Raw genomic sequence first — 12,858 nt, forward strand, 5'->3', positions numbered from 1 at the left:
TTTTCTTAAATAATATCACCAAGCCACCCTTCAAAGCACTATCTTGAGCTCATTTTTCAAATGTCAGCATAAAAGACAGCCAGGTCGCTCTCTTCTCTCTGTAGTTTCCCATATCACTTTGGGCTACCTATATGCTCGGGTTAAAAACAACACCTCTTCCTTCTACTTCCCCCTTGCTCCCTTCCCAACGGCGTAAAGCAAAAGCTGGTGGTGTTAGTCATCTGACAAGGTGTTGCTACAGCCCCTGCACCCGTAACCCTACCCTTCACACACAAACTGCAGTTTGCATCTATATCAGCATTATTTATGGCACGCCACTTTCAATACACTCTAGCTCCCTTCTGGGAGATGTTCACAGTCCACATATTCGTTAACCTGTGGAAACCTCCCGAAATACCTACTCAGGATTAAGTGGAAACTTATTCTAGAACGGAAGCCTCCACACACAGAGCTATACAGAATAACTGTTTCAATAAGTCTGCAAATATAAATAATGCAAACAAGTACCTAGAGGTTAGAAGAAAATACAGAATTTAAATTTTTGTTTCTACTGATGCCCTAATTTTTCTGAAAAAAAGAAGAGAACTTGAAAGAGTTACCTGCAGGTCCAGACTTTCCTTTGTCTTTTTTCTTAAATTTGCAGGTGATACACTTCTGTAAAACTGAACGGATTCAGAAGATTATAAATGGATGGATAAGACAGCACACCCAATGGTCAGGAGGCTGGATCTTGGAAGATGACAGTTTTGTTGTTCCCAAAACCAATCTTGATGTCTGTCCTTGTTTCAGATGTTCTCACTTACGAAAGAGTGCAAATCTTTCTCACACCCCTGCAATGGAGAAAAAAGAAGAGGAGTTAAGAGAAACAAGAGCAGTTAGTTGCTTGAGAAACATGACTTCAGCAAAGAAGCCAGAGGATTTCTATCTAGCTTCCTGAAGGAAGGTGACAGTCATTCCAGAATTATTTTCACATACCAGACAGACCAACATGTGCTGCAAAACCTGTAATAACCACAGCTTTCACAGCTGTGACTGCTGTCTCAGCACCAGGCCCACCGGAGCTCACAGCATAGGAACTTCTAAGCCTGGGGCCAAGCAGCTTCTGTAGACAGGCTTCGCTAATGAAAATCTGCTCCATCTCTCAGGTGGGCGCGCTTTTCTTTCTGTAGAAGCTCAGGTAGGGTATTATCTTACATAATCCATGTCTTAACCAGCATATCTAACATGACACCTCGAAAGCAGGTTTTTAAGCCAGCTCCATTACTTCTGAAGCAGAGCATTCTCCAAATCCACTTCGGATAATTCATCGGTTCTGCTGACTCCTCTGCTCTGCACAGCCTACCAAAGGATACCAATAAATACAACATCAGATGCATGAAAAATTTTTGCTCTCACCTTTGCATCATATTTGGGTAAAGAGAAACCAGCAAAAGAACAGCCAAATATCAATGATGTTTCCTTAGTTTGCAAACACATTTACTGTGCAGCATTTAAATACTACTTCTTCAGGTACAACAGGTGGAACACAGAAACAAAACACAAGTTGGAAACACCAGTTTTCATTAAAAACAGGGGAAAAATACTACCACATAGAACAATACACTGGAAAGACAGCCTTCTCCATTGCAAATAAATCCTCTCCAATGTACCTGCTATCTCCTTGTGACCTGGATCAGGATTGTTTCAGTGAGCACATCCACGCTCCGCTACTACAAGAGGCCACAATATACAGCAAAGGCAATGTGAAGAACACTGCTCCTCTCTAGAAAGTATCGTGCAGTAAATTTTGTACTGTACCTCTCATTGCATATTCAGCAGTCACAGGAAATGGTTAATCTGTGAAGTGAAAAATGTAGGTCTTTCACTTCATAAGTGTCACTATGCATGGACATGTATAACCCCTTTGGAAGTTTAACATGTATCAAACAACCAACCCTATCTTCCTCTCCCTACCCCAAACCTGTGCAAGCAAGTGCTACTTTGGATGCATTGTTGAGCAAACAGCGTTTTCTAAGATAACCCTGTCACAAATAAATGAGAAGAAAAATCTACTCTGTCAAATAAAACATCATACTTCTTCATCACTGTGCTGTGACATGGCTCACATTTGTCAAGGAAACAGCAGGTATTCCAAATAAATGTGACAGACCACTCATTCATTCAATCAAATTGACACTGCCAGGGTGCTTTTCTAGAAATGAGCAGTTTGGGGTCAAACTAGACTATTACCCATATTGTTCTTACACTGATGAAGGCTCTTGTAGTTTTGTGCTGAGAAATGACCACACTTAAATTTGAAGGAGTTACAGGCTGTGGCATTAAGTAATGAGATGGTTTTTTGTTGTTGTTTTTTTGTTTGTTTGTTTTTACCTCAAGGTGACTGATATGAATTAATCTCAGGTGAGATCTACTGAGGAAAAAGTACTTGCCTCTATACTGGCTGTTGAGAAGAATATAGGCATTGATGGTCCCAAATCAGTTCTCAATGAAAAAGTGGTCTTCTGTGTGGTCTTCAGCAACTGTGGGACTGAAACTCTTTGGGCGCACTCCCACAGAAATGCTAAGGGCCAGATCAGCAGCGGTCCCCTCAATGTGGCCATCAGGAACTGTTAGGATTTTGGGAAGCAGAGAATCACGTTTCAGTTTAGCTATTCACACTATGTTTTGTGGATAAACAGAAAATTTAATTCCCTAGAGAGATCAATCCAGTACTTTTCCAAAGGGCTTTATGCAATATGCATACCTTCAACTCTCCTTTGAAAAGCACACTTGAAGAGCTGTGAATTTCCACATGAAGATGCCTCTACTTCAAGTAATAACAGCACATCATTTTGGACTATAGCTCCCCAAAAGGTGAAAAGCCTCATAGCTTGCTCACCAATAGATAACCGAGGCTGAAAGATTAGGACGCTGCTACAAATCAGCAAGAAAAGATGCCATAAAATCACTGCTGAAATAAACTGCATATTTAATTTTTGAGGTGTAAAAATTAAGGTCTTTAAACAAATTGGAAGCAGAGAGAATAAAAATGATTAATCAGGGAGCTTAGCTGGAGAGCATGCTATTTGTTTTCATAAGCGGCTGTCTTCTGAATCAACATTTCTGAAGCGTAGCTCTTGCTGGGACATGACTGAATGAGCCAGCTCCAAGCTCCCCCCGCCCCCCCCCCCCCCCGCGGAGGACACATTGTGGCAGCATCAACAGACCCTTCTCCCTTGTGGTGCTGGAGTGAATTCTGAATCCACAGCTCTTTATTCTGGGGGCAGTTTGCCAGTGTCAAACAAAGATTACTGTCTGAGCATTTTGGTAAGGGTATGTGACTTAATTAACTGGGATAATGATAAAACTGACATGCCTTTGCCAAGGTAGAGAGTGGAGATGAATCATGGAAGTGAAATATGTCAGCCTCTATATTCTTTTCGAGACAGAAATATTTTGACATAGTATTTGGAGCCATTTTCCTCAGTCTGTGAAAATAACTTCGTAATAGAAAGGGTATTTCTTAACACTAGCCCTCTGAGAGGACTGTGGCTAATCACATACCTCGACAGGAAGAGTGGCTACGATCCAGACACAAAGTGGATCTGGGCTTGGTGGGCTGAACAGTTCCCATGATGACAGCGGTGCTCGCATCAGGTGTGTGCTGGGGGAAGCGCCCTGACGTGGGACTCCAGCCAGACACAACCCTCCACAAAGCGTCTCAACTCGATCCTGGCTCACGTGTCTGGCACGTGGATCACGGAGCTGGAGATACACAGGGATGTTGTACCAGGGATGCAAGTGGTGGGAAAGGGGCAGGCAGAAAGTGGGAGGTAGAAGCTAATGCTAAAGGCCCTGCAGCTCCGCCGATAAATCTGTATGCAGCACCAACGCAGAGCACCAGTCTCTGCCAAGGTCTCCAGAGCTTTGCTACAGTCCAGAGAGCAACCAAACAGGGCTGCTTCAGATGCCTCCTCTTTGACAGCACAAACCGAATGGGAAGACAAAGAAATGATGTAATTTTCATTTGTATAAATATGAGACATACGTATCAGTATGTTTTTATACACATATGCACATGTGGGTTTCCATTATCACTTCCTTTTTAAAAATAGTGTTTAAAACCCACAATGATTTATCAAAACTTCACAACGAATGCAGAAGTTGGAGGAGACCTCAGGTAGGCGGCTGTAAAGCTAAGCCAAACAAGACTTGATGAGATAGGGGACATCTGCACTTGTGAACAGTATTAAAACACCAACTTTATTTAGGAATACAGAATACATTTTCAAAGATTTCCAGTTTACAAAAGTTTAAGACAAGGTTGGGTTTCAACATACAACCTCCCTTAAAGCTCTTACATAACATCTCAATTTCAAGTTGAAAAAAACTCAAACCAGTTAAAAAAAAAAAAAAGAACAAATGAAGGCCACAATCCTGTACTTGGATACATTCAAGCAGAATCCAGCATGGTATTGAAATTCTTTCTGCAGTCACATATTTTAGTCCATGAGTGAGTTACAGCCTTGTGCTAATACAATATATTTCAGATCTAGTACGAACTGCAAGAAGAGCACTTGTCTTACTATTTTAGTTCCAGGTATTATATGCAAAACAGCTTCCAATGAGCAACAGTTAAAAACAGTACTTGCCATTTAATCACCACTTTAAAAATACAGCATTAAATTCCTCCTTCATTTAGACATTTTTAAATATTCATTAAAAATTAAATTCAGAATCAGTATCCCTCTATCCTTTTCATCATTAATAGTTTTTCTTATCTACTAAAACCATTTGTCTTCTCTAAGATGTCTAAAAAGTAAAACGCACAAGATTAACAAGCTGCAGCATTAATTAAAATGAGAGTCATCTCTTTCCTCCACCGAACTTCTAAATCTATCACAAGGGCCCTATTAGCTGTATCAAAGTGAAGTGGTGTAAATAAAACTGATTTGACTTAAAAGGAGAAGAAGAACGAATGCAGAGTTATTTAAAAATCACATTGCAGTCAGTGTTGTCATGTATGTCACTGCAGACAAGAGCAGAGAAAATTATTCAGAGGCTCTCTTTTAAAAACATTACTGCCAATTTTCCATTAGCACAATACCACCAGAGAGGTAAATTGCAATTTGCCTTACAAGGAACTTCAGATTACTACCAAGCAGACTCACTAATGGCCTAATTTTAAAATACACAGCACTCTGATTTCAGCAGAGGTTACAGACACTCAGAACTTCTGAAGTTTAATTTCATTTTTTTAAATAACCCAAATCTTATTTCTAACAGGCTAAACGTAATTCTTTCATTTACCTCAAGTAGTCAGTCATTTCTTCAAATTGTTTTGTTGAAACAAATCAAATATATTAATCCCTGCTCTGAGTGGAACTGCTCATTCCAGTGGTCACTATTCAACACAGACATGGATTCACCGTTTGGCTCTGGAGGAAAACTAATCTGTTTTACTTGTTTAAGAATAGATCTTTGAAAAACCATTCGTTTAAATATTAAGTACAAAGAAAAGCTCCTGGAGGACTCACTTCAAACTAAAAGGTTAAGAGCAATTGCAAACAACAGAATGATTAATTCCAAGTTTACTGGCTACAAAAAAGAAATCCTACTACGTGGTATTTCATGAACATTTAGCTTCAGCCTTACAAGGCGAAGATCAAGGAACTGCAGGATTTTCAATGAAATATTTAATTTAATCAGCGTGGTTGTTGCTACCATGCTTCTCCAAAGATTCCACTGAATAATGCAGTATAGAGATGTATTAACACTACCAAAAGTGACACGTTATAAACAATTTCTGTATGATACTACAGCAATTTCCAAAGCAACCTGCTAGCAAATCTGTTCTACATACCAGAAAACTGGAGTAAGATGAAAACCTTCCTTCAAGTTTTAGCATGCCCTTTTTGGAACAAGGTACTAACTCCTGTACTCCTCCAAGGTCAATGGTCCCCAAAAGTAACAACAGAGAGGAAGACAAGACTTGGCTCTCTTTTTGGATCTCTAGGCAATGATATGTAACAACACCCAGGAATGTAGTCAACAGCCCAGCAAATCAACATTCAATCAGAAAGGCACAATCTCCTTTTATAACTTGCATTCTTAAAAACTAAAAGATTCCTGTACAAAGATAAATACACCCTTAGCTGGAAGGGAAAATGTCACACCATTTAGAATGCTTCTTCCTTTTTTTTTTTTTCCTTTTTTTTTTTTTGTAAAGTCCAAATGGATTATCTTAATGCAAAAGTTACATGAATATATACAGCCTGAAAGAGTATCTTTTAAATATATATGTATATATGTACACATATGACAGTGACTGACACAGACAGAAGCAGCAAGCTATGTCCACTCTTTTCCTACTTCTTAGCAATGCAAGGCAATGTTTTTCAGACGCCACAGGCAAACGTTTGGTTTGCACACACCCTGGTGACTTTGAACACACATGGTGAAATGCAGTCCCCCATCGAAGGCTTGCCTGAGGTCTACGTGCCACATGATTTACACTGGACACAATGATTTAGTTTCACTAGTGTAGCTTTAGGGTACTTAAACAGGAAACGTAAAAGTCTAACGAAACCACTGCAAACTTTTCAATAGTATGTTTTAAAGTATAAAACATTTTAAAAACTGCAACAGAAAAATGTTAAGGCCAGCTCTGAGGCTGTATTATGTAGCTCTTACAAAAGACTGAGCAGAACCCGAAAGTAAGGCAAGGGGGCGCCAGGGCCTGGTGCTCACTCCTGTGCCCACCTTTGCCACAAATTCAGCTACGTACCTGAGTTTAACCTACCTGTAGAATACAGAACAACTACCTGCTATGTGACAGTAACAACTGTCTGCCTGGTGAGTTGCAAGGAGTGATTAATGAGCCAGGTCCTGCTTTGTGCAGGACAGCGTAACTGCATTGCTTGAGCTCCCACCAAGAGTGGAATCTGCCCCAGTATTACACATTGCTTTACAATGATTGCTTCTCCAGTGTGCTTCAGGATAGGTTGCTTAAGCCCATAAGAAAAGGCTGCTGTTAATTTGTTTCCACAGCAAGCCAAGACCATAAGCACTAGAGCTCTACAGTCTCCCCACAGGGCCATCTCACTCCTGAAGGACCTCTGCTTGTAAATCCCTCCGGTGCCTGCCTCCCATATACCACATCAGTTGGCTCCAGACATGGAAATGAAAAAAAAAATCATAAAACCAATTCAGGTTTATGTGTGGAAACTGAGACTGAACTTGAGTCATTCCTCTACATATACCCATGCTCAAGAATTCTTGAGTCCTGACCATCTAACCTTTGGGGGAAAGAATTTACCTTAGAAAAGGAGGAAAAAACCAGAGGTTGTGGAAAAACAGTTACTGTCCTTTCCATTAAACAGAAAATCCTGTTTAAGGACACTGTTTGTTACATGGAAGAGAAGTGGGAAATGTGTCTAATACACAAGTGGAAATAATTTTTCAAGGCCAATTTCTCTCTGGACAAGAGAAAGACACTGCATTATTTTCTGTATACTAAGCACAAGCACAGCACTGCAGTGGCATTTAAATTCACAGCTTACCTTCCCTCTTTCCACTCTGAACACTTTTACCTTTGAGTTGCTTTCTCAAGGGTGATTCAACACTGTGCACTGAAACACATTTCATGGGAGAACATTCTAAGAGTTAAGACAAAAAAAAAAAAAAAGACAAAATATTTTTCTGAAAAGACGAGAATTTCAACCAAATGAATATGAATAATGGCAAACCATAAAAAAAAGCAATGAGAATATCATAAGAGAAACTTTGAAATTTTAGAGTTCTACAGGTACAAATAGAACTAAACCTATGCAATGCACTACTTACATACATAGAGTATTAAACACATGTATCCATTCACGTACATAGGCACGGCCTAGATGATGCTACTAAGCCCCAAACCTTTCACTACATCACCTGCTCTAAGTTATTTCAAAGATTAACAAACTAGTCATTCTCACTGAAGCTTTCCACGATGGGTAGTTGCTTCAGGATGGTTTTGGTGTTTAAGATCTAGCTGGAAAAGTTTTTTGGGTTTTTGTGTGTGTGGTATTTTGTTGTTGTTTGTTCAAGAAGAAACGCATGGAGCAATGTTGTTTTGCCATGCTTGAAAAGAAGTCTTGCGCCGGTTTGTTGAGAAGCTTCAGTGCCGCTGTGCTCAGCCTTGAAATCTGACAGATAAGCCAACCTTTGTGATTTTCCTGAGGACGTCCATGCAAATTTGGCCTCGATACTAGCATCTGGGGAAAAAAAACACGCTTGTTTGCTCAGTTAGAGAGCTGTTCTGTTGCATCCTCACAAGTTTAAACTTTGAAAATTACATTCAGAGTGAGAATGTTCCAGGCCATGAAGAGAAGGGTCAACTACAGCATTTTCTGCAATTTGAGCACTGCCAGTGGGCTAGGACTGGACTTCAGACCTCCAAGGTGAAAGACTGCCTCTCTCGTGCTTCAACGACCACCAGTTGGCGCTCGGCAGTAGGAAGAAATGGCTCGCACACGACAGCAGACAGTCTGCAAACAAGAGCTCTCTGGCATAGATTTTGTGTGCAACATCTGTATACATTATACATGCACATATATACATTCATATACAGTATATATTCCAAGAAATATATCGCATCAGTTCTTCAAGGTAGCACTGTTTCTCTTGCTAATCTGAACTGGAACCTGCTTGCAAGAATACTGTGGAGAGCTGATGTGACTCTTGCTCTGTCTTTGATGAGCCCAAAATGTTGAATTAAAAAATTAACTTAACATGGTTTCAAATGAAGTCATCATTCAGGCACATTCCTGCCCGAAACCTTTTAGAAACAGCAGATTAACCAATATAGACAAGAAAAAGTAAATCCCTTCCTGCCCACCCCAAATGGGCATCCAAACTGGAGTAGTTACACTTCTCTTTCATCAACATGGTTGACCAGAGAATCACTTTGATCTGTTGTCCTCTCAAGAAGAGTTCTGTGGCCATCCATGCTGTCATGGACATCTCTTCTCCAACTGCTGTCTGTGCCCTGAGGGCTTCCGGCCACGGGGGTGTCTGTGCTCACCGAGCTTCCCGTCCGTGAGCGGTAAGGAGGAAGATCTGGCTGATTAGGGGATTCAGATTCAGAGCAATAAGGGGGTGGAGGAAGGTCAAACCAAGGTGGTCTGCTGTAAGACACAACACAGTGAGAGTTACTGAAAACAGCAGTATGGAGTATGTAAGAGTTTTTCAGTTAAGAATAAAACAAGCAGTATTTCTTGGCATTTCCGTGATGACTCCTATCAGGTGATCTCAAACAGACCTAGGTGCCTTACATCATTCATGTCATTCCAAAACCTCCACAGCACCATCAGGTACCAAGGTTTCTGGTCAAGATGCAACATAGCTAGTGACTTCCTGCTTAACACGCTACACCTGGATTTTCATTCACGTGTTTACAAACAAGTCTTGGCTTACCCTCAAAGAGGGCTGCAAGAGGTGAGATTTTCCTCTTTTACATTTACACAATCTGAGAAAGCACTCTAAGAGAAAGTAAGTAAATTAAGCACTGGATTTATACCTATGGATATAGATATGAACACAAGAAAGCTCTGAAGAAACCTCTGTTAAGTGACAGAGATTAATGGCTTACAGTCTACAAATAAATAATGAACTACATTCTACACAAGACGAATTATTTTTGCCATCACGATATCACATGAAGAGCAACTGCTAAGTAGGCATAGACAAAATGAGCACCGGATTCAGTAAAATTGTTTTTTGGTTCTGATAGTAAACAAGTAAAGGGACTGAAGGGCTTAGCAGACTGATATGAGGTCTCGGGAGCAATTAGCTCTGAAATTGCTGATGGTTTGTATCAGCCCAGGTGTGAAGCGATTACAATCTGGACTGCTGCTCATTTAGTTGTCCTTACTAATGAAAAGATATCACTATTATGAATGTCAATATTAAGACAAGGAAGCTGCTGCCAAATGCAGCAGAGAAAAAGGAACATAAATTATTATATTATCATTCCCAGATCTCAGAGTTTGCAGTAAAGAATGCCGACAGAGTGCAAGTGAACGATCTGGATCATCCATACCACGCCCTTTTTATGCACCAAGGACATCAGTTCAGCGGTTTTCTTTGGAAAGGATTTACAGATAGGGTTAAAACAAAGGTTAACGACCTACAAATAAAACCAGTATCACCACTACAAAAAGTAACACACCCACAAAACTTCAAAGCACTTACAGCTACTTAAAATAAGAATAGAGCTTTCTATCTGAGAGTACTTCTCTTCTGTGGGTGAAAGGGGAAGTGGTACAGAGCAGAGGGACAACAGTTTCTTGATGCCAAATGCAGATCTCAACTTCATATACTTATCACTCATCTCCAGCGTCATTTTTTTTTTTCCTTTTTAATAATATGTCCTACAGCCTAGCTGGCTTTTGGCAAAAATCCAAATTCAGTTTTCATATTTTGATTCCAGACCAGCACAGGATATTTCTGTGAGAGAAGCAATACATTTTTTTTGCATTTTCCTGCAGTGCTCAACTGCATGTGCAGAGAGAGCATGACCTAAGTCTGCCTTATATGCCTGTAATACTAATAAGAGCAAGGGGACCTGACAGAATAGCAACACAGTACCTCCATCAAAAGGAATAATAAGGTTAAACAAGAAGCAGAAGTACACATTCACAGAGCTGCAACCAGCAGTGTGAAACTGGTGAGAGCAGAATCAGCTCCCGTACATACCTTTGGTCTAGCACAGCCTCTGAATAGGATGGTGGAGAGTCCAGATCCACTGGCCTGTGGTAGGCTTGGTTGGACATGTACTGGATCCCATTGTTGACGTTGTAAGTGACGCTGCAGTGGTGTGGGTGATCGAGGACCACCAGCCGGGACAGCAGGACGGGGTGCTGCAGTCGGTGCACCGGCAGGGTCATGAGATTGTTGCGTTTTCGCTGGTGATGCAGGACTAAGGCAAGAAAGGCCACCACGAGTACAAAAATGACGGAGCTGCCAATGATAGCGTATGTAATACTAGGGTAGTACAGGAGTTGATTTTCTGAGGTCACGTAATCTTGTCCGCTGCCTGCCTCTGCAAGACAAAAGGAGAAGGAAGCCTGAGATAAGTTTCACTATAAAATTGTGTTCTTCAGCCTACCCTGTGCTTTCCATTAGCATGCTGTATGACAAAGCAAGTTTTCCTTTTTTTCTGGATGGAAAGAAAATTAGCATATTAGAACCACACGCATGCAATTCAAACATTGGATGACCATCACTCTATCCATCCTCACTCGCATTAAGTGCCTGCAGACGAATTAACAGGGAGAGAGAAACGGAAGAACAGGAAAATACACACCTGTATGAAACATGCACCATCTTGAGAATACCTCCCACAGCCCTACCTATCAATCATAACTATTTTTCCACAGGTTAGAACATCCACTTCTGAGACACAAGCACACTACCTTAGCTCTCTATACCTTGCAAAGCATACTAGAATCAGAAATCTTTAGTTTTAGCGATAACGTGCAGTGCAGTTGAAGTCTACATGGAGTTTACCAAAAAATTTAGGAACTACACCCTCTGCCCCGGAGATGTAGCAGTCCAAAACAAATACTAGAGAAAATACAACTATGTGCTCAGGTAAGCGTGCTTATTTGGATGTTTGCGATCAGCAGACCTCCTGCTGGAAGAAATGCAAAAGAAGAAAGGGTGTTGGAACTGCAGACAAAAACAGTGATGTCAGCCTGGTAAGACATGATACCAATAAAAGGTGTGAAAGCTTAAAATCAAAGAGTGCAGTCTAGGAAATGAATGGTGAAAACAAACAAATTAAAAAGATGGGTTAGGGTATAACAAAATGAGGAAGAGTCAAACATGATCAGGGCTGAGGCCGTGACAGATCACGCAAGCAAGCTTCAATTTGACATGGAAATGGTCCGCAGAAAGGCTGGAAAAGGTGAGTGAGTGCCAGGGAGCAGGAGCGTGGCCGCAAACAGCAGCAGTAGAAGGAAGACTGATGATGAGAGGAGATACTAAGACCAGATCAGAAGGGGTACTTCACACACCACACAGTCAACGCTTTACGTGCAGGAAGCACTGAGGAATCAGCAAAGTTACCAAGTATTACAAAAAGTTAAAATAGGGTCTGTTCAGAGTCATGACACAGGAGAAGGAATTTCTACCCAGGCTCTGGGCCCAGAGAAATAAAAGGTAATGGACTGACTTTGGACACATCCGCACAGATCTTGAACTTCATGTAAATCTCAGGAGGAAAAAAAAATAAGAAAGCCAACAAAATGCAAAGGAGGAAAGAGACTCAGAGAAGCAAAATGACACAGACACACTGATGCGATTGTCACACTTCAGATCAGCGCCAGATCCAGCAGCCACATTCTCCTGACTCCATTTCAGCACCCTGCTGACAAAGTCAAACAGCATTTAAGTATCACCTTCTCTTTTTGGAGAATTTCCATTTCTGTGGAGGCTGTAACTCCTTACAGTCACAAAAATAAAAATGTTATTCTGACACAAGACGTTCACCTTCCTCAATCAAGCAAAAACACGAGGCTGAATAGAAACAAACAAGAAATCCCAACCCCTTGACCCTCCAAAATCCACACAAGAGGACCATCTATCCAAATTTCTCATTCCCTACAGCAGAAGGCTAGGACAGTAAATCTTACTATTTGATTTTTCCTTTCTTTCACCTATCAACTGAAAACACTTCTTGGTTACTCACAATTGCAACTGAGCCACTTACAAACTTCTCCAGCAACAAAATAATGAAGTATATACACAACGTACCTGGCAGAATAGAAGAGCTTTTAGTAAGAAGGGATGAGAAGGGCAAAAAAGAATTTACCAGAACTAAGAGAGCATGAT

General features: G+C 40.8%; 1 protein-coding gene across 1 annotated transcript in view; it reads right to left on the reverse strand.

The window, feature by feature from the left end:
* Positions 1-4,227: 4,227 nt before the first annotated feature.
* Positions 4,228-12,858, reverse strand: part of LDLRAD3 (low density lipoprotein receptor class A domain containing 3) — a 110,878-nt gene continuing 102,247 nt past the window's right edge. The window contains exons 5-7 of the mRNA XM_050711216.1: positions 10,720-11,065; positions 8,861-9,149; positions 4,228-8,237 (exon numbers count right to left, since the gene is read on the reverse strand). Of these exons, the coding sequence (XP_050567173.1) occupies positions 8,888-9,149; positions 10,720-11,065 (608 nt within the window). The 3' untranslated portion in view covers positions 4,228-8,237; positions 8,861-8,887. The remainder of the gene's footprint in view (positions 8,238-8,860; positions 9,150-10,719; positions 11,066-12,858) is intronic.

Source organism: Cygnus atratus, chromosome 5 (assembly GCF_013377495.2).
Source record: "Cygnus atratus isolate AKBS03 ecotype Queensland, Australia chromosome 5, CAtr_DNAZoo_HiC_assembly, whole genome shotgun sequence".
Taxonomy (NCBI): Eukaryota; Metazoa; Chordata; class Aves; order Anseriformes; family Anatidae; genus Cygnus; species Cygnus atratus.